The sequence below is a fragment of the Eptatretus burgeri genome, chromosome 11 (assembly GCF_056783735.1).
Source record: "Eptatretus burgeri isolate ZD-2024b chromosome 11, Ebu_testis_v1, whole genome shotgun sequence".
Taxonomy (NCBI): domain Eukaryota; kingdom Metazoa; phylum Chordata; class Myxini; order Myxiniformes; family Myxinidae; genus Eptatretus; species Eptatretus burgeri.
The window spans coordinates 74,982,704-75,008,918 of record NC_140971.1 but is presented as its reverse complement, the minus strand read 5'-3'; the positions used below and the strand labels follow the sequence as shown (position 1 = coordinate 75,008,918).

Genomic DNA, 26,215 nt, shown 5'->3' with positions numbered 1-26,215 from the left:
CAGATTAGAAGTGCAAATAATAACTAGAATGGCACTTGGTTGAGCGTATAAGCATAGACTCTACCTCTGGCAAGCTGAGCAGTTTACGTTTTGTATCCCACTGGTAGGCCGGATCTGGATCCTCAAACAATTAAAAAAAAATTCTCGAATCCGGATTCGGATCTTCACCAAGATCAAATCGATTCGTCCCCGTCAGACACCCAACCTCTCCACCTAGTTTTGTCTGATTCCGTCCACAACTTTTTGAGATTACCGTGCTATATATCATTTTTGGCCCTATCAATGATGAAGAATCACTTTGAAAGTTCTCGTATCCAGATCCGCATCTGGATCATAACCAAAATCTGATCATTTCGTCCGAATCGGTCCATAACTTTTCAGATATCCTACTCACAGACAGACAGACAGACAGACAAATAAACAGAGGTGAAAATATATCCTTTGCCCACCTTTGTTGGCAGAGATAACAATTGCATAAAATAAACCTTAAATATATGCAATATAGTAAATTTGATCATTCATTAAAAAAGGAGTTTTACTGCATTTACAGGACGAATGGATTGATTACTGTTTTGCATAAAGTTCCCTCCTGTCGACCTTGCTCGCTGTTCTTGATCTGCTCTGCTTCCAACTTGCCCATTTTATTTAATTCATTAATTATTTGTTGCCTTTACCTCCACCCTCCCCTTTCCCTCCCTTACGTTTTGAACTCGTGTCTTTCCACATCGAGTTATCTCACTCTCTCGAGTATCTCGTTTATCCAGTTGGAATTGATTGGGTCTTGGAACACTTTCTCTTTCTGGAACCCTACGGGGGTATTTTATGTTATCTGGCCACTGGGGCAACACCTGAATAATTTAAGTGCATACATGTGCCAGCAGTACTTCGATACCAAGTGAGCTCTTGCTCTTCTGCCAGAGAAAGGTGTTGAAGGAGAATCTTCATATTGCTTGCTTGCACAGGCTGTTTCAAAGCACAGTTTTTTTTGTTTGTTTACATCCTGAGTCTCTGTGGAAGAGATGGAGCAGAATGAAAGGGAACAAATGGAAAAGGGGAAACAACAACAGCAGACAGAGAGAAAGTGACATCAAGGGGAGGGGGAGGACGCGTGAGGGTGAACAAACTGCAACACAGCAATAAATAGAAGGGCACTCGGTTGAGCACATACCTCCGCCACATAATACCTGATCCACGAGAACATATCGGGCCCAATACATATTTGAAATATCATGCTATATATTGTTTTAGGCCCCATGTCTCAATGGTGAAAAAGCACTTTAAAAATTAAATAATCATCGTATCCGATCCAGATTTAGATCTTCACCAAAATTGAATCAATTCTTCCTTGTCACACACCCAACCAGTCCACAAAATTTCATCTGGATCCGTCCACAACTCTTTTTGAGATATCCTGCACACAAACAACCAGATAAACAGACAGAAAGGGGGTGAAAACATAACCTCCTTCACCTTCGGTGGTGGAGGTAGCAAACAAACAAACTTTCATATATATATATATATATATTTATTTGATAGCAGAGTATCCACCCTCGATCTGGGTGGTTGAGTTTGCGCATTTACTTGCTGAAAAAAGGTATCGTCTGTGTTTTGCAAGAAGGTTGTAGATATTTGTGTAGTGTGCACTTAAAATGTTCTCGATTATCTAAAGGGTATATTCCAATCGTAGTTGGTGTCGAAGGTGTCGAAACGATATTATCTCTCAAACATGTGACATGGGTCTAAGAATGCCCAAGTGGTCTAAAGCTTTAAATGGTCAAGGGTCCAAGCTGTCTCATCTGTCTGAAGGGTGTAAGAGGATCAAAATGGTGTTGAGGTGTAAGGAGTCTTAAGGGACTTGAGGGATGTAAAGGTGTACAGGTTCTAGGAGTCTAAAGGGGATAAAACATCTAAAGGCCCGGTCACACCTTGATGTTTTAGCCAGCGATGGCAACGTATTAAAATGTATGTAAAACGCTGGCTTACGTTGAACTTTTGATGTTTTTTTTTAAAGATTCGGACGTATTTATAACGACTTGGTCTTATGTATAACGCATTGGTAACGGACACAGAACATTTCGTTGTGTTATAGATAACTTATACCAACGAATGCTGAACCTGTTGTCGGCCTACACAACCGATGCCCAACAATAGTCTAACTTAGGCATAGCGCGTTGCACGCATCGCCGACGATGTCGTGACATAGCCTATTAAAAGGCTGACGCACAACGATTCGAATCATAACTGCCGTAGAAATGGAAGTGTCAACATCGCGGTCACACCTTGGCGATCTTGCCAGCGTATGCCGACCTAAGAAAAATGTGACTAAAACGTTGGGGCACGTCAAATACGGTATGAGTAAGTTTGGTATACGTGAGTAGAACGCTAAAGTACGCTATCATACGTCGTAGTAAGTAGAGTACGTCAAGAGATTTTAAACATGTTCAAAATTTTACGACGTACTCGGCGTATGACACACGTTCCGCATGCGATGGGGATAAGTTTTACACACGATATGTGGACACTTACACACGTCCACAAAGGCTACTTATAAGCTACTCATAAGTCGAAACACGTCGCGGTAATGTCTTTTTTATGCGAAACTTATTTCTAACTTATGTTTGACGTGCTTTGAACCAATTCTTTACGTAGTCCCAACACACATCGACGTATGTAGACGGATTCCAATGACGTCTTCCGGTCGACAAAAAATAAATAAATTAACGTGTTTCTAGCTTACAACTGCCATATAAAGACGTGTTCCCAGCGGTTTTGGGAATTGGTATATAAAAATGCTGCTCATAAAAGGGGAACCCAACAGTGTTTTCGAGTCCTTTTTGAGTCGATGTCCATGTCAGCAGTAACAGTATCAGTATTAGTATTAGTATTAGTATTAGTATTAGTTTGTTCATGTTGGCAGTAGTAGGTGAGTGTGAGGGGGAGGGTGTGGGTTATGATGGATCGTCCTTGCGTTTAACGATTTAACGATTTCAATGATAAACTCAACGATTTAATTGGCTGCATCTCCACTATTGAAAGTAGACGCTTGCGCTCAACAATTGGATTTTTTTTACACTCAACGACTTTTAAACGGTACCACTCAGCTATTTTCATTGTTTACAATGAACGATTTAAATTGCTGTCACTCGCCTTTGTTTTTTGACGCTGGGGTTTGGAAATTTGAAGCGTTTCTTCTGAACGTGTTAAAACGCTCAAACTTGACTATTTTAAATAGACGCTGCCGATGGACAATTGGAATCATAGCCAAGCTAGACATCGAAGTGTGAACATCCTCGTCATGCCGAAGAAAAGTTCGAAGAATGCTGCAAATAAGTGTCCTGGCCGTGGCCGTGGACGCTGACGCAAGGACGATCCATTATACCGACGTCTTTCAGCCTATGAGTAACTTAAAAGTAACGTCTGTCGATGTGTGGCAACGATCGCGTAACGTGCCAACAACACGTTAATCATAGGTTAGAAATAAGTTTCGGGTACGCTAAACATTACCTCGGCGTGTCTCAACTTATGATTAACTTACAAGTAGCATGTGTTGACGTCTGTCAACGATCGCAGACCGTGCATACAACTTGTGGCCAGCGTAGCGGAACGTGTGAGTCATACGTCGTGAAATTTCAAGCATGAAAAAATTTGAGAACAACCAAAAAGTACAACGTTTAAAGCCAACGTACAACGACGTATGGCAGTGTTTTTCAGCGTGCTCTCAATGTTATCAAAACTTACCCATAACATATTCAACGTGTGCCAGCGTTTTAGAAAAAAAATTCAAAAATCGGCATACGTTGGCTAAAACGTCAAGGTATGACCGGGCCTTAAAGGGTGAAGGGATTGAAACGCGTCTAAAGTGTCGAAAGGGTCTTTAAGGTAAAAAGGGGGTCTTAAGGGTTCTTCAAGGCTCTTTAGGTCTTCGAGGTCTTAAAGGGTCTTCGTATCAACTAGCAAATACTCTTGTGGGCCGGGGTTCGGTGGCGAGAAACGACCACTAGGTGGAGCAGTGGAGTCGTCTCCCACCGAACACCCAGAATTTAGGTTGTGATTCTCGGACAACTCCGAAAGGTCACGGGTCACTTCGAGGACCGTGGTCGCCAATATTTTGACGGCGTAAGGTGGGGTCCACTTGTCTAATTGCAATTTCCATAAGTACTCACGCCGTCCAACAACCGGGGAAATCACACCCTCGGCCGACTTTGTCCGAATCAAGTCGCTATCACCGACTCGGATCCGGCGTAACCGAGCGGAAGTTACCAAAGCCGCGCCTGACCAAATGAACAATTTACGGCATGAACGGCTTTACTATTTCTCAATACGCACCATGCTAGGTCAATGAAGGAAAGCACGAACAATGAACTGGAACATATAACAAGGGTTTTATTTTACATTAATCGGGAGGGAGACAGAGCAGAGTTATCACGAATAAGAAATGTAATTCACAATGTACAAGGTACTTAACAATTCTACTTATCAGAATGGCCCCACACACACACACACACACACACACACACACACACACACACACACACACACACACACACACACACACACACACACACACACACACACACACACACACACACTCACACACACACACACACACACACACACACACACACACACACACACACACACACACACACACGACCCTTTCGGGTCTTTATTTTGGCCTTTCAGCTCGGAGAAAAGGCAAGCTGAGGGCAGGGTCCTATTCGGATACCTCACTGCCTCGTGCGGTTTCACCGGATCCGCACTTGTGGAGCTCGGAGTCCGTGATGGGAACGCTCCAACGCAAACCACCACGGTGGGACTCGAACCCACGACCCAGAGTCCACGGGCCCACAACCTGGCTGCTCGGTCACCACCACCACCACCACCACCACCACCACGAGGAGCCACCGCAAAGGACCGCAGACCGCTCGAACCACGACTGCAGACCAAGCTAATTGCCACAATCACTTCTCTGCCGAACCCTGGTCCAGACAACCACTCTACTCTTCTGAGGTGGGAAGGGTCTCTGCTCCTCGCCACTCGCCTCCTGATTGGACGGTCGGTTGTCAGGCGACTTGTGGCAGCCCTTCATTGGTCGGGCCGAACACTCCATCTGGCTAAGGCGGAGCCAGCCCTGAGGTGACGAAACCTCTGCTCACGTCCATGGTCCCGAACACGTGCGTAATGGCGACCAGGTCGAGTGCGGGACAGTGGCGTCGGCGTCGGCATCGTAGTCATAGTTGTAGTTGTAGTTGTAGTTGTAGATGAGGATGCAATAAACCTGACTATAAAATAACTCGTAGCGCACACGTCATTCCCATTAGACAAAGGGGATGGATTCTAACTATAAACACATACTTATTGAAATAACTGAACTACGGGGATTCTGGCTGCTTGTGTGCACAAGGTTTCCAAATCCGTAACAATACCACCTGTTGCTGCGCTCGTGGGAATACAAAGTGAAGGGGGAAGGAGAGAAAGAGAGAGGGGTGGGAGGGAGTTTAACGTCCATCCGAGAGGCAGCATACACATTGATGAATCAACCTGCCTGTGAAACACCGGGATGACAGTTTATAGCTGGGTTGAGATTCAAACCCAGGCTAGACAGCTTGGAGCGTGCGTGCGTACCTCTCGGCTAATCTGCCGTGGTGTGTGGATTCATTGCTTTGTATTTTGTAGCCACTGAAAACATTTCATTTATTATTCAAAGTGCTGCGCATGAAATGATCCAATGTTTTGTCATGTGGGAATATCTCCCTCTCTCCCTCTCTCCCTCTCTCCCTCTCTCCCTCTCTCCCCCTCGTACTCATTCTGCCGATCTCGGAAGGATGACAGGCTGAGTCAACCTCCTGGTGTATTAATTCAGCGGCCCAACGGGGCTTGAACTCAGGACCCTCAGATCCCAAGCCGCTACCCTAACCACGACGCCAACACCAGGCTTATATGTGGGAATCTAATCTGAGTATAGAAATACAAAATTTAAGTTCTGTAAATTTTGTGACTTTGTTTTGTATCAAAAAGCACGAGAGTTATGAAATTGAATGCATCAGTGAGGTTCCATTGGTTTGACGTGATGTGAAACTGCGAAATAAGTATACCAAATCATGTTCAAAATGCTTCTGTCCATGACACTTCAATATCTGCTTGATGGCAGCAGAGTCTGGATGAAGTCATAATAAGTGTGCACTGGAGATTCCATGTCCTTGCAGTTCTCGAGCATTAATGAAACTGATGATGTCCTGAAATGTTAGCCATGACTGATCTTCATGACCATCTGGTAACTGGAAAGGAGCAGTATTTTATCGCTGCATGAACATTTGTTAATACATCATTGTTTCCCTCAGAACATTGAACTTTGTTCCCAATGAATCACCACCCGACATAAAAACAAGCCTTTATTTTCGAGGTCGATATCCAAATTTGGCTGAGGATGTCACAGAAACTAACCGAGACACTTGGTCACCTCGAGGAAATGGTGCTAAAGATATCTGCAAAGTTCCACCTAATTTTGCACCCTACTTCTGAGACTGGCACAAATCCATGATGCGAACGAGAAGGCAAAAGTGTCTCGACGAAAGAGTGACAAAACTATTTGTACATTTTTTTTTTCCGTTCTTCTGGAAGTTGCTTTATAACAAAAAAAAGATGTGATCTCTTTATGATGCGACAAGCAGTGCCTGCGAGATAAAAAGGAATACCGACCGGAATGTATGTTTGAAATATCATAGTTATTAGGACATTCTGAAGTGTAAATTAAAAAACAACAAATCGAGCAAGGCACCCACCCCATCAATGCTTCCCCTCGCAGCACCCCTCCCCTCACCCTATCCTTCAAAGCTTCCTCCTCACCCCACGACAGCAAAGCTTTCCCTCTCAGCCCGTCCCCTCTCAGCTTCCCCCTCGCCCCGTCCCCTCTCAGCTTCTCCCTCGCCCTGTTCCCTGTCAGCTTCCCCCTCGCCCCGTCCCCTGTCAGCTTCCCCCTCGCCCCGTCCCCTGTCAGCTTCCCCCTCGCCCCGTCCCCTGTCAGCTTCCCCCTCGCCCCGTCCCCTGTCAGCTTCCCCCTCGCCCGTCCTCTGTCAGCTTCCCCCTCGCCCCGTCCCCTGTCAGCTTCCCCTCGCCCCGTCCCCTGTCAGCTTCCCCTCGCCCCGTCCCCTGTCAGCTTCCCCCTCGCCCCGTCCCCTTTCGGCTTCCCCTCACCCCGTCCCCTGTCAGCTTCCCCCTAGCCCCATCCCCTGTCAGCTTCCCCCTCGCCCCGTCCCCTCTCAGCTTCCCCCTAGCCCCGTCCCATCTCAGATTTCCCCCTCGCCCCGTCCCGTCAGCTTGCACCTCGCCCCGTCCCCTGTCAGCTTCCCCCTCGCCCCAACTCTTTCAGCTTCCACCTCGCCCCGTCCCCTGTCAGCTTCCCCCTCGCCCCGTCCCCTCTCAGCTTCTCCCTCGCCCCGTGTTCTCTCAGCTTCCCCTGGCCCCGTCCCATCTCAGATTTCCTCCTCGCCCCATCCCCTGTCCGCTTTCCCCTTGCCCCGTCCCCTCTCAGCTTCCCCTCGCCCCGTCCCATCTCAGATTTCCCCCTCGCCCCGCCCCATCTCAGATTTCCCCCTCGCCCCGTCCCCTCTCAGCTTCCCCTCGCCCCGTCCCCTGTCAGCTTCCCCCTGCCCCGTCCTCTGTCAGCTTCCCCCTCGCCCCGACTCTCTCAGCTTCCACCTCGCCCCGTCCCCTGTCAACTTCCACCTTGCCCGTCTCTCTCAGCTTCCCCCTCGCCCCGTCCCCTCTCAGCTTCTCCCTCGCCCCGTGTTCTCTCAGCTTCTCCCTCACCCCGTCCCCTGTCAGCTTCCCCTCGTCCCGTCGCCTCTCGGCTTCCCCTCGCCCGTTCCCTCTCGGCTTCCCCCTCGCCCCATCTCCTCTCGGCTTCCCCCTCGCCCCGTCCCCTCTTGGCTTCACCTCGCCCCGTCCACTCTCGGCTTCCCCCTCGCCCCGGCCCCTCTCGGCTTCCCCCTCCCCCCGGCCCCTCTCGGCCTCCCCCTCGCCCCCTCCGCTTTCGGCTTCCCCCTCGCCCCGTCCCCTCTCGGCTTCCCCCTCGCCCCGTCCCCTCTCGGCTTCCCCCTCGCCCCATCCCCGTCACCTTCCCCCTCGCCCCGTCCCCTGTCAGCTTCCCCCTCGCCCCGTCCCCTGTCAGCTTCCCCCCTGCCCCGTCCCCTGTCAGCTTCCCCCTCGCCCCGACTCTCTCAGCTTCCACCTCGCCCCGTCCCCTGTCAACTTCCCCCTTGCCCGTCTCTCTCAGCTTCCCCCTCGCCCCGTCCCCTCTCAGCTTCTCCCTCGCCCCGTGTTCTCTCAGCTTCTCCCTCACCCCGTCCCCTGTCAGCTTCCCCCTCGTCCTGTCGCCTCTCGGCTTCCCCTCGTCCCGTCGCCTCTCGGCTTCCCCCTCGCCCATCTCATTTTGGCTTCCCCTCGCCCCGTCCCCTTTCGGCTTCCCCCTCGCCCCGTCCGCTTTCGGCTTCCCCCTCGCCCCGTCCGCTTTCGGCTTCCCCCTCGCCCCGTCCGCTTTCGGCTTCCCCTCGCCCCGTCCCCTTTCGGCTTCCCCCTCGCCCCGTCCCCTTTCGGCTTCCCCCTCGCCCCGTCCCCCGTCACCTTCCCCCCTCGCCCCGTCCCCTGTCAGCTTCCCCCGCCCCGTCCCCTGTCAGCTTCCCCCTGCCCCGTCCCCTGTCAGCTTCCCCCTCGCCCCGACTCTCTCAGCTTCCACCTCGCCCCGTCCCCTGTCAACTTCCCCCTTGCCCGTCTCTCTCAGCTTCCCCCTCACCCCGTCCCCTGTCAGCTTCCCTCTCGTCCCGTCGCCTCTCGGCTTCCCCCTCGCCCGTTCCCTCTCGGCTTCCCCCTCGCCCCATCTCCTTTTGGCTTCCCTCGCCCCGTCCGCTTTCGGCTTCCCCCTCGCCCCGTCCCCTTTCGGCTTCCCCCTCGCCCCGTCCCCTTTCGGCTTCCCCCTCGCCCCGTCCCCTTTCGGCTTCCCCTCGCCCCGTCCCCTGTCACCTTCCCCCTCGCCCCGTCCCCTGTCAGCTTCCCCCACCCCGTCCCCTGTCAGCTTCCCCCTGCCCCATCCCCTGTCAGCTTCCCCCTCGCCCCGACTCTCTCAGCTTCCCCCTCGCCCCGTCCCCCGTCACCTTCCCCCTCGCCCCGTCCCCTGTCAGCTTCCCCCCACCCCGTCCCCTGTCAGCTTCCCCCTGCCCCGTCCCCTGTCAGCTTCCCCCTCGCCCCGACTCTCTCAGCTTCCACCTCGCCCCGTCCCCTGTCAACTTCCCCCTTGCCCGTCTCTCTCAGCTTCCCCCTCGCCCTGTCCCCTCTCAGCTTCTCCCTCGCCCCGTGTTCTCTCAGCTTCTCCCTCACCCCGTCCCCTGTCAGCTTCCCCCTCGTCCCGTCGCCTCTCGGCTTCCCCCTCGCCCGTTCCCTCTCGGCTTCCCCCTCGCCCCATCTCCTTTTGGCTTCCCCCTCGCCCCGTCCCCTTTCGGCTTCCCCCTCGCCCCGTCCGCTTCGGCTTCCCCCTCGCCCTGTCCCCTTTCGGCTTCCCCCTCGCCCGTCCCCTTTCGGCTTCCCCCTCGCCCCGTCCCCTTTCGGCTTCCCCCTCGCCCCGTCCCCTGTCACCTTCCCCCTCGCCCCGTCCCCTGTCAGCTTCCCCCACCCCGTCCCCTGTCAGCTTCCCCCTGCCCCATCCCCTGTCAGCTTCCCCCTCGCCCCGACTCTCTCAGCTTCCACCTCGCCCCGTCCCCTGTCAACTTCCCCCTTGCCCGTCTCTCTCAGCTTCCCCCTCGCCCCGTCCCCTCTCAGCTTCTCCCTCGCCCCGTGTTCTCTCAGCTTGTCCCTCACCCCGTCCCCTGTCAGCTTCCCCCTCGTCCCGTCGCCTCTCGGCTTCCCCCTCCCCCGTTCCCTCTCGGCTTCCCCCTCGCCCCGTCTCCTTTTGGCTTCCGCCTCGCCCCGTCCCCTTTCGGCTTCCGCCTCGCCCCGTCCCCTTTCGGCTTCCGCCTCGCCCCGTCCCCTTTCGGCTTCCGCCTCGCCCCGTCCCCTTTCGGCTTCCGCCTCGCCCCGTCCCCTTTCGGCTTCCGCCTCGCCCCGTCCCCTTTCGGCTTCCGCCTCGCCCCATCCCCTTTCGGCTTCCCCCTCGCCCCGTCCCCTTTCGGCTTCCCTCGCCCCGCCCCTTTCGGCTTCCCCCTCGCCCCGCCCCTTTCGGCTTCCCCCTCGCCCCGCCCCTTTCGGCTTCCCCCTCGCCCCGCCCCCTTTCGGCTTCCCCCTCGCCCCGCCCCTTTCGGCTTCCCACTCGCCCCGCCCCTTTCGGCTTCCCACTCGCCCCGCCCCTTTCGGCTTCCCCCTCGCCCCGCCCCCTTTCGGCTTCCCCCTCGCCCCACCCCCTTTCGGCTTCCCCCTCGCCCTGCCCCCTTTCGGCTTCCCCCTCGCCCCGCCCCCTTTCGGCTTCCTCCTCGCCCTGCCCCTCTCAACTTTCCCCTTGTCCCCCTCTCAGCTTCCCCGTCCTGCCCCCTCTTAGCTCCCCCCCCCCCCGTCCCGCCCTCTCTCTCTCCAGACTGGCTGCACACCTGAAATGTATCTTTTATTTTTCACTTCTCCCATCTATTAAATCACCTATTAGTGATTGATTGAATCCCTGGAGGGAAAAGTGAGACAGAACAATCAGACACTACTATCTGTTGTCATTCCCAATTCTAACCCAATCTTGTTACTTGATAGTTTCAGTGTCTCTATATCTACGCCTGGTGTTGGTTTAATGGTTAGGGTGGTGGGCTTTGGATCATAGGGTCCTGAGTTCAAATCCCCCTCAGCTGTTGAATTAATACCAGGTGGGGTTAACTCGACCTGTCATCCTTCCGAGGTCGGCAAAATGAGTGCTAGCATGCTGGTATACTGTGTCGGAGTGGTGACCTGTCCAGGATTGTGCCCAATAGCCAAGGAGACTGCTTTGGCAGCACCAATGCTCTGCACAGAGTATGGTCCCAATCTCCTCCTCCTCCATCCATTCCTCCTTTTCCTCTTATCTTGTTCGCTCAGTCTCTTGATGTTTGTCCCACTGTCAGATCTACCTCGTTCTTCCATGAGCCTCATTCCCATAAAAATAAAAGTTGGATTTGGAGTTTTAAGTGGTCAATGAAGCTGGCACCTGATCGTGCAGTGACAAAGGGAACGTTGCTTACCACCCTTACCACGTGCCACCAAAAAAATCATGCAAACTATAAATCCAATCAGAAAATGTGGGAAAGTCAATTGCAATTAATAAAATTAAAAGAGCAATCGGAGATTGCAGACCCTTGCCAGGACTTGTTTTGTGTGATATATTTTGTGTAGTTGTGTGTGATGTATTTTGTGTGGCGTTTGTGCACTGGTGTGTCATGTAATTAAGAAGAGATAATATAATTAGAACTGTCACTTTATAATTGCTGGCAGTGATGACCAGTTCAGCCATTTCAGAGAAGATTTTTGAAGGTTTAAAAACAAAAAAACAATATTGCTACTGAATCACATGACCGATGACGTTGTCAAAATATTTTGTGGACCATTTCATCTCTGGATGACCCTCCAAAATTTTCATACTGATCGGATGTAGCGTTCTACATATGCAATTATGACGTCATAACGAAGGTACCTATGATGTCATAAAAATCATGCATTCCCCATGAGTACTTGCTATTACAAGGAAATACAAGGAAATTTAACACAGGTGGATGCCATTCAGCCCATCATGCCTGCGTGAACACCATACTAATTTATCAACACAAGATACAAAGAAGATGATGCAAAAAATTTTCATTCATTAATTATATATATATACACATATTTTTAAGTTTTTGTAGTTTTTGTATATATCTTTTTCTTTCTCTTCTTCCCCTCAGGGGAGGAGGCATGAGCTTGGTTAAAAACACACAAGATCAGCCACACAACACCCCTTGACGAGACCCCCACCAACCGCACTCTGTACACATGCACACAATCACCCATCAAACTACCTAAAATTACCAGAATCACACATCAAAGTCCTGTCAACATCCCTATACCCCTCTATCCCCATAACTTCCAGGTACCTATCTCATTCTAATTTAAACTTGTCCACTTTTTCTGCTGCCATTATCTTCCCAGGGAGGTCATTCCATGCATTAACTACTCTCTGAGTTAAAGTCCCCTGCCTTAATACTGTCTTAACTATCCTCTTCTTTACTCTCAGGCTATGGCCCCTGGTCCTATCACTGTCTACTCTGTTGAATAATTAATCTTCACTTATTTTATCTATACCTTTCATTATGTTAAACATCTCCATCATATCTCCTCGTTACCGCCTCCTTTCCAGTGTATAAAGCCCTGTCTCCTTCAGCCGTTCCACATAGGTGAGTCTAGGCCCGGAATCGATCTCGTAGCCCTGCGCTGAACCCCTCTCTATGACATCTATGTCATTCCAGAATTGTGGTGACCAAAACTGCTGCTACGTGCCAAGTTTCAATTATTTCCTTGGTGCGGTTTCAGAGATGCAGAGGTCCAAAGTTTTTCCGTTTTTCCAACATGACTGCCACACCACGTGACCTTTGACGTCATAAGTATCATTATAACATTCTGCATGAGTAGTTGCACCAAAGGTGAAAATTTCTTCTCAATCCAACAAGCGGTTGAGGAGAAAAATACGAAAGTTGTGTGAGGACAAACACAGATAGACGAACAAACAAACAAACAGACCCAAATGCAATACCCTCTCCTTCAGCGAGGGTATCTAGAAAGTAGAATTTGATGCGAAGGTATCAGTGGATATACCTGTGCCCACGTTAGATGCCAACCCATTGTTGCGTTTAATTTCAACTAAAGTTCACGTGAAGAGTGAGAACGAACATTAGATGCTTCTTCCTTGAATTATGGTCTGCAACACGTTGTTTTAAGGGTACTTGACCTTTGAACTTTTCAATCTGAAATTAATCGGTTCATCTTTGTATTGCAGTCCATACGTTTGTTAAGTATGGTTGAAATCTCTTGAGTGGTTCATAAATTATTGTTGTAACTGATTTTCAAAGGACACTTGACCTAAAGCCTTTGACATTTTGAACCCAAAATTTAATGGCTTTTTGTTTGTATTACAGTCCATAGTTTTGCCAAGTTTAGTTAAAGATTTCCTTCAGTGGTTCACAAGTTATTGTAGTTACGAAAATCGACTACTTTAAGCTAAAGGTAACTGTCAGACACTAAAACCACCTTTGATCTGCCTTTGATCTTTGATTCACCCCAAAATGTAATCCGTTCATCTTTGCATCATAATATACCTTTGTACCAAGATTGTTAAAATAAATCCCTGTAGTAGTTCACAAGTTATCGCGGTAACAATAATTGATCACATACAGATGGAAGTAAGGACAGACAGACAGCTAGATAACCTGAAAACACAATGCCTTCGGCATAAAAACATTGTGTGAATACTTTGTCAATATTTTATCTGAAACCAAGGAAGGCGTTTCAGAGAAGGGCATGGGATTTCGCTTAATTCCCATTCTCTTACATTCTTTGAGATAGAATGGATTCCATTGTTGTCAGCAGTGACGAAGCTCCCCGTTAAGGAAAAGGTTATAGATTAGCCCTTGCTGCTAGTTATGGTTAGTTGTGCTATTAACACATTTATGCTACACAACTGAACCAGAGGTAATCTTACAAGGAGTAAAAGTTTTATACTCTTGATTGAAAAGTAAGCTCCTGGATGAAGACCACTCCGTGGTTGAAACACAGCACACGAGTCTTGGTAGCTGTGCATCTGTATTGTTAGTTAAGTGGTGCCTTCAGTTTTTTTTTTAAATATGGATATTCTGCTACAACCAGTTTTATGTGAACATCTTTCATGGTTCATTCTCCACAGTCCTTGCTTGTGCCTTGTTGGACAAAGCCGATTTGATCCCAGGAAAATGCTTGACCAAGACTTGCGATGATCAGAATATTTCCTTGATTGTGGAAATGTATGAATAGACACTAAAACAACCTTGTACTTTTCCTGTGTCTTTTATCCTTTCGTAGATACAGTTTTGTCGTGGCAATTGGGTACCTTTCTCTGTGCCAGATGTGGGTGTACATCTCAGATTATGGAGTTTACTCCACTGACTTCACTGGGTACGTGTCAACTCTGCTTTCACTCCCCTATCGCATACATGTACTTGATTTTCCACTGGTAGAAATCTGTCCCTCCCTTTTTAAGTTGTTAAGGTGTTGTATCTGGCAGTCATTTTTTTTGTCGGATGATTGGGATGGACAGAAAGACGACTTCTATTTCTGCTGTACATTTTGACTTTTATTCCAATGGCATCAGGAAACTCACCCAGTGCTGATAAAACTGTGTAACACTGGTTGGAAACTACATGAAAAAGGACCAATATCTGGTGCAAGACTTGAGGGCCATTCCTTTATGATTGGGGGGGGGGTGGGAGGTGAAAGATTATTTTGACTCCCCGTTACCTTTTCTGCAGTTGCGTCGGAAGGCTTTTTTGAATCATTGCTGGAATCGATAGTTTGATGATAAGGTTAGAAATATAATTGGCATCTGAATTGTGACTGCGCGCTTTGATTTTAAGTGTGTTCTGGAGTAGGTTTCAAAGAGCCTTCAGTATAAATTGGGATTGAGCCAACCAGAAGAGAAGGTAACTTCGTGGGCATTGAATTTTCAGGAGTAATGTCCCATGCTTCATGTGGTCGGGTGGTGCGTTAAATGGGAATCGGAGACGTTTTTCAACATCCCATTCCAATGGCAGATGGCTTAACAGAGATTCAAACATCTGCTTAAGTCTCACCGACCATTTCAAGGTGGGTGTAATTTCAAATCATATTCTGGCATCGAACCACGTCCGCCCATTGGGAGACTGGGTTTTTGTGTGTGTGTGTGTGTGTGTGTGTGTGTGTGTGTGTGTGTGTGTGTGTGTGTGTGTGTGTGTGTGTGTGTGTGGGTGTGTGTGTGTGTGTGTGTGTGTGTGTGTGTGTGTGTGTGTGTCCAGGCCATAACATTTTTAACAATTGAGTTTTTGTCATAAAATCTTCAACAAACCATTATTATGCAGGGGTTTCCTTAGAAGCCGGTTACCGGCAACCCGCAGCCGTCTACTCAGAGAAAAAATGTCAAAAGTCACCGCCTACTTCAGCGCCGATTTTTCTATTTTTTTATTATTATTATTTTTTTGTCACCACGAAATCTCTACACCCCCTATTTTGAAATCCGAGACGAAAACACATGAGTATTTCGATAAAAGCGGGCTTACTTTTACTGTTAGTACTCTCGCCAGGTCGAGCACAACACTGAACTAAAAATAACAAGCAGCTAAAACACGCCTCCTGCAATGGAGAGTTCTCTGCTTTAGCCTCGTTTTGGACTGTTGGCCTGATACCCTGATACCATAAAGCAATGACCTCAAGAAAATAAACTTTGTAGGCCTCGCAGTTTCGGTGCCGAAACGATGGCATCAAAACGAAAATCCCTGTTTGACTTTGGATTTTCGAAGAAGTTCAAAGACATGGGAGGTAAGTTTCTGGCCATCAGTAATGGGTCTAAACTTGCACTGTCGCGAGTGCGACGTTGTTGTTGTTTCGCGAAACACGTGTTTCACCTCGTCCATTTTGAGCTTTTGTCAAGTGATGCGGCTCCAAAATACACGGGCACCCGTTGTGCCTTTTTAATTTATAAAGTAATTAGCCTATAAGCTTAAAGCAGCTTTTGTACATCTTATTATTCGTGGTTATTTGCACTGAAAATCACCGTTTATTCACTGAAGTGAAGGCCAAGTATGAGCAGCTGTGATCTGGCCAACTGAATGCTGGTACCGCAGGTACATGCATGTACCATTGACTTGCGAGCTTTTCTTGACGGTATAACAACACGATATTGGCGGATAATGTAAGGTGGAAGTTTAACAAAATTGGGATTGTGACTGTGACTCAGTATTCACACTTAGACTGTTTGATTGGTTGACTGAAGCTTGCTGACATCGAATAAAGAAATTATCAGAAAACGAGTCAAGTTAAATACATGTTTATCATTCATTTTCAAACAATAAACTAGTCTAAAGTTATTAGTTTGAGCTGTTTATTAGATCAAAACAAAACACAATAAAATAATAATAAACAATATTTAACAAAGTAAAATGAAATCGAAGAGGGAAAATATGCATAAAATGAATGAAAGAAAAAAAAAACACCTGTTTTTGTGGAGTTTTCCACCCCAACAGCATGATAATATGAGAACTATTTCATGTCAGAAATCATGCTAGAATGCATCTCCAGCCATCTAGGATCCTCTGGCTTCCAGGGCCCGCCTAGGGCCCTGTACCCCAGCCATAGAGCTGCGCTCGCTTCGCTCGCAGTGCTGGGAACATGCTACTTTTTAATGGTAGCCTCCTACTCCAAAAAATAAGGAAACCCCTGTTATGAGAATCATAATATAATGGGTGTAAGCCTGGAACTTCCAACACACTTTTCTCCAAACATATTCTGTTCCGAAATCTTTACGTTATGTGTTCCATGTATTTACGCAGGTGATAGTGGATTCAAAAAATCGAATATAGATAGAATTTTCAAAGAGGGAATCAATGACGTCACAATCAGCAGCGTTCGACGGCAAACCAACAGCCAGGTCCCTGACGACGTGCTTTACTTAACTAAGTCCATGAGTTCAGGACGTTTGTTCAACTCAGCATTTATGACTTTTATCCTTCCATGTTGTTAATCTGTTGATGGAGGTAATATAGAAACGATGAATATGTCAAATCGGTCGCATTACTCATCCGGCACTATGTGTCAAGGCCAACAATCTAGAGAGCGATTGGTCTCAAACGCTACCATGGGCACCCAGACATGCCACCAATATGAACTGAGCTGTTGAATGCGGCGCAAAACATCCAAAGAAACTACCGTAACCGAGTATTGTGATCTATCCTGTCCCCCATACCCGTCGTCGAAGGATATCTGCTCGTATGGAGAAATAATTAAAACTTTGGTCAAAATGTGAAAAGGCAAAGTCATAGTGACTATGAATAACCCTTATTAGCCCCGCCACAGCTGTCAAGCATGAGACGCCCCGCTTTTTTATCGCTTCCGTGTTTATTTGTTTATATTGAACTTTAGTGTTTCTGTCCAGGCTATAACATTTTTAACAATTGAGATGTTGTCATCAAATCTTCAACAAACCTTTATAATGAGAATATAGAGAACAATTTTTTTTTAAATGTCAAATTTGTTTTTTTTAAACTCGTTTTCATCAAGTTTAGTTCAAGTATAAAGTGGATGGGCTTCACATTTTTTTCATGCTTTCTAATTCATATATCATGATTTAATGTTCCTTCAAATTGCCAGAACATGAAAATGTTTTTCTTGCACTACATTGCCAAAAGTATGTGAACACCTGCTCGTCCAATATCTCATTCCAAAATCATGGGCATTAATGTGGAGTTAGTCCTCCCTTTGCTGCAAGAATAGCCTCCTCTCTTCTGGGAAGGCTTTCCACAAGATGTTGCAACATTGCTGCAAGGATTTGCTTCCATTCAACCACAAGAGCATTAGTGAGGTCTGGCACTGATGTTGGGCGATTTATGTCTGGCTCACAGTTGGTGTTGCAATTCATCCCAAAGGTGTTCGATGGGGTTGAGGTCAGGACTCTGTGCAGGCCAGTCAAGTCCTTCTACACGATCTCGCCAAACCATTTCTGTATGGACCTCGCCTTGTGCACGGGGGCATTGTCATGCTGAAACAGGAAAGGACCTTCCCCAAGCTGTTGCCACAAAGTTGGAAGCACAGAATCGCCTAGAATGTTATTGTATGCTGTATCATTAAGATTTCCCATCACTGGAACTAATGGGCCTAGCCCGAACCATGAAAAACAGCCCCAGATCATTATTCCTCCTCGACCAAACTTTACAGATGGCACGATGCATTCGGGCAGGTCGCGTTCTCCTGGCATCTGCCAAACCCACATTCATCCGTCGGACTGCCAGATGATGAAGCGCAATTCATCACTCCAGAGAACACGTTTCCACTGCTCCACAGTCCAATGGCGGTGAGCCTTACACCACTCCAGCCGACGCTTGGCATTGCGCATGGTCATCTTAGGCTTGTGTATGGCTACTCGGCCATGGAAACCCATTTCATGAAGCTCCTGATGAACAGTGCTTGTGCTGACATTGTTTCCAGAGTCAGTTTGGAACTCGGTAGTGAGTGTTGCAACGGATGACAGACTTTTTCCGCGCTACGCACTTCAGCACTCGACGGTCCCGTTCCATGAGCTTGTGTGGCCTACTTCTTCATGGCTGAGCTGTTGATGCTCCGAGACGTTTCCACTTCACAATAACAGCACTTACAGTTGACCGGGGCAGCTCCAGCAGGGCAGAAATTGGATGACTTGTTGGAAAGGTGGCATCCTCTGACGGTCAGGTCAGGTATGGGAGCATGCGCCAGAGCAGAGCAGCGCATCGCTGCGTCCAATATCCGCCGGTACTCCAGGGGCCTCCGTCTGACCATCCCCCAGGCAGATGCCTTGCCCATGCCAATCTCCTTGAGATGCTGAACAACCTGTTGCAACAACGAGGCACGTGGTTGGCCCATTGGCCTCCTCCACTCACGAGGCTCCCTCGCTGAGAGAATCTGATGAGCAGGATCAGTGTCAGGAAAATGAGCCACGTGTCCATACAGCCGCAGCTGATGTTCACAGACTATGCAGGTAACAAATCTCATTTGAGTCTCTCCCAGCAACTGCTCGTTGGACACAAAGTCCAACCAGCAATAGCCAAGGATTCCCCGAAGAGACCTGGTACCAAAGGGAATTAAGTCTCCGTCTCAGATCCTTGGTCAGAATCTACGTCTCACATCCACAGAGCAATACTGGAAGCACCAAGGACCTAAAGACTTGGACTTTCGTCCTCCTGCACAGGTACCGGCAGCGCCACACCCCATTATCCAGTGAATCCATGACTCCCCAAGCTCGACCCAGACATCTGTTGACCTCTGACTCACAGCCAGCAGAGACATGAATATCACTGCCGAGGTAAGTGAATCTCTCCACAACCTCAACATCCTCAACACAAACAGGCACAGACAGGACAGCAGCATCGAAGATGTCATTGAAAGCCTGGATCTTAGTTGTGACCCAGGAAACCCATAATCCCAGTGGCTCCGACTCCTCATTCAGCACCTTAAGGGCCCCCAAATGGATATCTACAGTATCCGCAAAGATGATTGCATCATCTGCAAAATCAAGGTCAGAGATCTTGACATTCCCAAACGATGCACCACAGCTTGATCTCTCCGACATCCTCCCTAGAATCCAGTCCATACAAGTGCTGAAAAGTGTGGGGGCCAGTACACACCCGTGACGAACTCCAGTAACAACTGGAAATATGTCAGAGATGGTACCACCACATCACACAGCACTCTCATTTCCAGAGTACAGTTCAGACATCAGATCGATCAGTTTTGGTGGCACCCCACGAAGGCCAATAATCCTCCAGAGGGCATCCCGATTCACTGAATTGAACGCTTTACAGAGATCAACATAGGCTGCAAGCAGCCCCTGCTGAAACTCTCATCTGCGTTCGGTGAGGACCTGAAGAGCAAGGATACTGTCAATCGTTGACCTCTTTGTTCTAAAGCCTGACTCTGACGTAAAGCCTAAAGTAAAGTCTCTGACGGTGCCACGTTGAAAGTCAATGAGCTCTTCAGTATGGCCCATTCTACTGCCAAGGTTTATCTATGGAGATTGCATGGCTGTGTGCTTGATTTTATACACCTGTTAGCAATGGGTGTGGCTGAAATGGCCGAATCCACTAATTAGACAGGGTGCCTACCTTTGGTCTTATTGTGTGTGTGTTTTACACATATATATGTCTGGTGTTGGCTGAATGGTTAGGGTGGTGGGCTTGGGATCCTGGTATCTTGAGTTCAAATCCCACTCGGCTGTTGAATTAATACGAGGTGGGGTTGACTCTGCTTGGCATCCTTCCAAAGTCGGCAAAATGAGTACCAGCTTGCTGGTATCCTGTAGCGGAGTGGTGACCGGTCCAGGATTGTGCCCAATAGCCAAGGAGACTGTTGAAGCAGCACCAATGCTCTGCACACAGTATGGTCCCAACGGAAAGGAATATATATATATATATATATATATATATATATATATATATATATATATATATATATATATATATATATATATATATATATATATGCAGATGGCAGTGGGGTTATTAACCAGATTGTTTAATAAAATCTTGGAAAGTGAGAGGATGCCGGAGGAGTGGAGATTAAGTGTACTGGTTCCGATTTTCAAGAACAAGGGTAATGTGCAGAGCTGTGGAAATTACAGAGGAATAAAGTTGTTAAGCCACACCATGAAGTTGTGGGAAAGAGTTGTGGAAGGGTTGAGAAGAGAGGTGACGATTTGTGAGCAGCAATATGGGTTTATGCCAGGAAAGAGCACCACTGATGCGATGTTTGCTTCGGTAATGTTGATGGAGAAGTATAGGGAAGGCCAGAAGGAGTTACATTGTGTGTTTGTGGATTTAGAGAAAGCTTATGATAGGGTGCCAAGAGAGGAGTTGTGGCATTGTATGAGGAAGTCGGGAGTGGTGAAGAAGTATGTGAGGATCGTGCAGGATATGTATGAGGACAGTGTGACAGCGGTGAGGTGTGCGGTAGGAATGACGGACCGGTTTAAGGTAAAAGTGGGATTGCACCAACGATCGACTCTGAGCCCTTTCCTGTTTGTAATGGTGATGGACAGGTTGACGGACGAGATCAGACTGGAATCTCCATGGACTATGATGTTCGCGGATGACATCATGATCTGTAGGGAGAGTAGGGAGCAGGCTGAGGCGGGCCTTGAGAGGTGGAGGTACACACTGGAGAGAAGGGGAACGATAGTCAGTGGGAGTAAGATGGAGTACATGTGTGTAAATGAGAGGGAGGGTGGTGGTATGGTGCGGTTGCAAGGAGTTGAGGTGGGGAAGGTGGATGGGTTTAAATACTTGGGATCAACTGTCCAAAGTTACAGTGTGGGAGAGAAGTGAAAAAGAGAGTGCAGGCAGGATGGAGTGGGTGGAGAAGAGTTGCAGGAGTGATTTGTGACAGAAGGGTAGCTGCAAGAGTTAAGGGGAAAGTATATAAGACTGTAGTGAGACCAGCTATGTTGTATGGTTTGGAGGCAGTGGTGCGAACAAAAAGACAGGAAGCGGAGCTGGAGGTGGCAGAGTTAAAGATGCTGCGATTCTCGTTGGGAGTGACGAGGATGGACAGGATAAGGAATGAGTATATGAGAGGGACTGCGCAGGTAGGATGGTTTGGAGACAAAGTGACATAGGCGAGATTGAGATGGTTTGGACATGTGCACAGGAGGGAAGCGGAGTATATCGGGAGAAGGATGTTGAAGATGGAGCCGCCAGGCAGGAGGAGAAGAGGAAGGCCAAAGAAGAGGTTCATGGATGAAGTGAGGGCGGACATGCGTGTGGTTGGAGTGTCAATGGAAGATGTGGAGGATAGAACGAAATGGAGACTGTTGATCCGCTGTGGCGACCCCTAACGGGAGCAGCCGAAAGAAGAAGAAGAAGAAGTATATACATATATATATATATATATATATATATATATATATATATATGTATATATATTAGCCTGGTGTTGGCGCAGTGGTTAGGGCAGCGGCTTGGGATCCAAAAGGTCCTGAGTTCAAGCCCCGTTGGGCCACTGAATTAATACACCAGGGGGTTGACTCAGCCTGTCATCCTTCCGAGGTCGGCGAAATGAGTACCAGTCTACTGGGCCGGTGTATACCCCAGTTAAAATAGGTGTACCATATCCCTGTGTCGTAAGAGGCGACCAGGGTTACGTCAGGAAGGGCATCCGGCGTAAAACATGTGCCAAATCACTATGCGGATCATACGGATGATCCGCTGTGGTGACCCCGAATGGAAGCACCCGAAAGAAGAAGAAGAAGATATATATATATATATATATATATATATATATATATATATATATATATATATATATATATATATATATATATATATATATATATATATATATGTATATATTGTCGCGATCCCGTCTGTTAATATCTTCCAGCACGGAATACTGACGTTATGTCCGAGCTTCAAGCAGTCCACGTGTGGACAAAGAGAACAACTAAACACACCGCTGTGTTTCAAATCGGCCTCTCGGGGTAGGCACGATATTTTATTGGCTCGATCTCAAAAATGGCTGGTAACAGAATGGATTACACAGCACAAAAAACCTGCCAGAACTCTTGGCAACAATAGAGTTCCAAAAACAGGTTGACAACTCACAGCTCCGCTTGACGATAGCCGGGAATAACGATCACACTCGTCCTGATTTAACTCAATCCTTTTAGACGGAGTTATCAACGATCAGCGCGACTGCTTGTCGAGAGTCTTGAAAATCACTTGAAAATCGCTTTTAAAACATGCGATTTGGAGCGCTCGATATATTTTTCCATTCGGGATCTTAGAGCCACGTCTGTTGCCAGCAATGGCGCCCCAGCTCTCACGCGTCCGTCCACCACGTCCGACTCGCCAACCAATCCCTCGGAGCCTCAAAAAGTGACATGATGGGTGGGACACTAAATTTGGTGAGAACATGGTTTTTCTCACAGTCCTCCCCACCTAAAATAAAACCCGTCGGATAGACGGCATTTTGAAACCAGTTATTGTACTAGTTGCAAATCACAGGGCAATATGATGGCAGTGATCGTTAACAATCTTGTGCAATAAACAATGTTCATCCACAACACAATATTAAACACACTACACCGCATTAATATCTACCCCACCATATTTACCCATTGCCCGCACCACAATAGAGAGACAAAGGGAACTAAACTTAAGTTGGGGAAAGCGTTTGCAGGAGCGAAAACGGACCGAGGAGCAAGGCTCCTTCGGGAGGAACAAAGGACCCCAAACCGGTATTCCCTCTCTGCCTGTGGGCTTAACTTAAACTTAGGTGCTCCTTGTCTACTCGATGGCGACTAAGGAGGTCAGCTAGTCTGTTCTCCACTCCTTTCACGTGTTTGACTGTGAGGTCGTATTCTGAGAGGAGAAGCGCCCAGCGCAGAATACGCTGGTTGGAGGTTTTGGCTTGGCTGAGCCAACCGAGCGGGTGGTGGTCGCGGTAGATGGTGATGGGTCCATGGCCAATATAGACAGCGAGCAATTGCGCTTGATGTCTCGCGACATGGCGGGCCATATGAACTGATCCTGGACCTTGGCTTAGATCTTGGCCGCTCCGACATGACCCGAGGAAATATTGTCATGGGCCAATTGCATAACTGACTGACGATGCCTCCCCGGTACGACAACTCGGTGTCGTACCCTCCACGTCTGGGTGGAGGACATGTTCTTGGGGGAATATTTAGGCATCAGCACACCTGCACCATTCACATAGTAGCCTGTTCGTCCAGACCCGGAGTCTTCTCCCTTTTCCCAGAGGGTGGCAAGGGTGGGATCGAAGTGCTGATCCTCCACTAGACTGGTTACCGCAGACAATGCAGGAGAGACCTCAGGCACAGAACTGGGGTTGCTAACTGCCTCGGAGGACTGATCCTCCTCACCGGATTCGCCGACCGGCGAACAAGTAGCTGGAGTCCCCGTGTCTCAGACGGGAACGCTCCCTGAGGAGCCCGGCTCCTGAGGTTGGCCTGACTGGAGGCTCGGGTGGACTTCAGTCGAAGCAACATCACCATCGGAGGCTGGAGTCGAGGCGCGAGGCTCCTCGGGCCAGAGTGAAGATATGTCTGACTCCGCCACTCTCTCTACCTGTTTGCTCTGGGATCTAGTGACCACCCCACAGGTTAGAGTCAATAACTCCTCCCTGGCCATTGCATCATTGCCAATCAGCAAGGATACCGGGTAGTAGGGTATCAGAAAGGATACATTGCCAATCAGCAAGGATACCCCGGTACCGGGTAGTAGGGTACCACCGCACAGGTCATCAGACCCGTAAAAATGTCACTCCGGACCTCAATGAGAGCAAGGGGATACCAACCAGGAACCTGGTTAATGCCCCGAAGGACAACATACTCGCCGGTACAATGCATCTGGGAGGCCGGAACCACCCCCGCCCGAAGAACACACAGCGTCGCCCCAGTATCCCGAAGGTATTGGGCCTTAAACTTCGCCACCGAATCGGGGCCACCCACTAAGGCTGTCCCTGAATAATCCTGATACAGAGGATGAATGGACTTAGCCTCGGTGGCAGTGACCTCTGTCACCGATGCCACCATCATGCTCGAGGGCCCAGTTGATGACCTCCACTGACCTTCCTCCGATTTAACAGCCGTGTTGTCTCGCTCGGCTGGACTAGCTGGGTTAGAGAAACAGCGGTCTCCACCGTGCCCCACGCATTTGCAGAAATCGCACCAGGGCCGTGCCCTGGCCTGCAGCTCGCGACCGCCACCAGTGGAGGGCATCGGGGAACCCTTCCCCTCGATCCAGCAGATGGGGGGGGGGGCGGTCTTGACCGCAGAATCCTCCGTCTTACGACGCGACTGCGTGGCTTGCAACATTTTGCACGCCAAAACATGTTTATCAATAAGCTTGACGCAGTCTGACAAGGAAACAGTGTCTTTATCAACAAGAAACAACGCTAAGTCCGGCAGAAGCTGTTGATCGATACGGTAACGCACCAGGAGTTCCGCAACCGCAGGAGGTAACTCAACGCTGCTCCCTTAGAACGATCTCTGCAGCTGTTCCAACAAGACCCGTGAATGTTCCTCATAGCTTTGACTGGACTGACGAGTCCAACTCAAAAATATACGCCGATAAATACACGGGGAGACCACATAGGCGTTCAAAATCTCGGCCTTCAACTTCCAGTATTCGTTTACGTCCTCGGTTGCCATCCTCGCATACACGTCCCTCGCCTTTTCAGATAGATGGCAAACAAGATGGCCGACCCACAAGCTCTCATCAATGCCACCGGAAGTCAACAACTTCTCCGCCATCTCCAGATACGTTTCTGGCCTCGTGTCTCCCGTCCAGTCCGGCAAACGAACATGAACAATTACCGGGACTGGTGCAGCAGACACATCTGCCCGCTGTCATTCAATCAACATTCGCCACTCATGCTCTCTGACGCGTTCAGCCTCTGCCGCTGCTCTTTCAGCTATCTCTGCGTCATGCTGCCTGAGTCGCTCATCCTCTGCCGCTGCTCTTTCAGCTATCTCTGCGTCATGCTCCCTGAGTTGCTCAGCCTCTGCCCTGAGTCGCTCAGCCTCTGCCGCTGTTCTTGCAGCTATCTCTGCGTCATGCTTCCTGAGTCGCTCAGCCTCTGCCCTGTCACTCTCCCTGTTATACATGTCGAGTTGTTGAACCGGGGTCAGCCCGGACCAGAAGGTCGAACGCATGCATTTAGTCATGATGGGATCGCTCCCTAACATATCGGGTTCAGTGACCGGGTCAAGGCTGATTGCGTCGCTCACATCGACACCCATGTGACTGTCAACATGATCAGGTTGATCTCTCACGTCTCCAGCCGACATGGTTTGGCTACGAGTTATCATACGACAAGGGCACAAAACACTAAGTCTAAAAGGAGGCTGGGTCGAAATATTTCAGCAATATCTTTCACCACATGGGACAGGGCAATTCACACAGGGGAGGCAAACGATATTGGGGTGATGCACGTAATTCGCACACAACGCTCTGTTGGGGAAATACGACACAAAATACCCAATATCACCACCGCACATCAAATTGCCAATGAGAAAATGCAACGTACAAATAGCTCACGTTTTTTTTTTTTTTGATTGTTGGCCGATGACCGGCGTAAACACAAGATAGCGTCCTATGGTGAGAAAATCCCTCCAAGATGGCGTCCGCTGGTGAGAAAGTTCCTCCAAGATGGTGTCCGCTGGTGAGAAGGTTCCTCCAAGATGGCGTCTGCTGGTGAGGGACCGATGATCAGATGAAGGAAGATGGCAGCCCACTGTGGAATTTCTGTCTCAGTTCGAATGTCTCTTACTTGAATGAATCCCGGACGAGCCGCCCATTTGGCGCGATCCCGTCTGTTAATATCTTCCAGCACGGAATACTGACGTTATGTCCGAGCTTCAAGCAGTCCACGTGTGGACAAAGAGAACAACTAAACACACCACTGTGTTTCAAATCAGCCTCTTGGGGTAGGCACGATATTTTATTGGCTCGATCTCAAAAATGGCTGGTAACAGAAT

The 26,215-nt window shown here is 48.8% G+C and overlaps 1 protein-coding gene and 1 pseudogene across 1 annotated transcript in view; one reads left to right on the top strand and one right to left on the bottom strand.

Moving 5' to 3' along the window:
* The window catches only part of LOC147017402 (membrane-bound glycerophospholipid O-acyltransferase 2-like), a 111,451-nt gene that overhangs the window by 48,576 nt on the left and 36,660 nt on the right, over positions 1–26,215 (top strand). The window contains exon 4 of the mRNA XM_085847028.1: positions 14,026–14,118. Within this exon, the coding sequence (XP_085703154.1) occupies positions 14,026–14,118 (93 nt within the window). The remainder of the gene's footprint in view (positions 1–14,025; positions 14,119–26,215) is intronic.
* On the bottom strand, positions 23,625–25,626 carry LOC147017403 (uncharacterized; annotated as a pseudogene).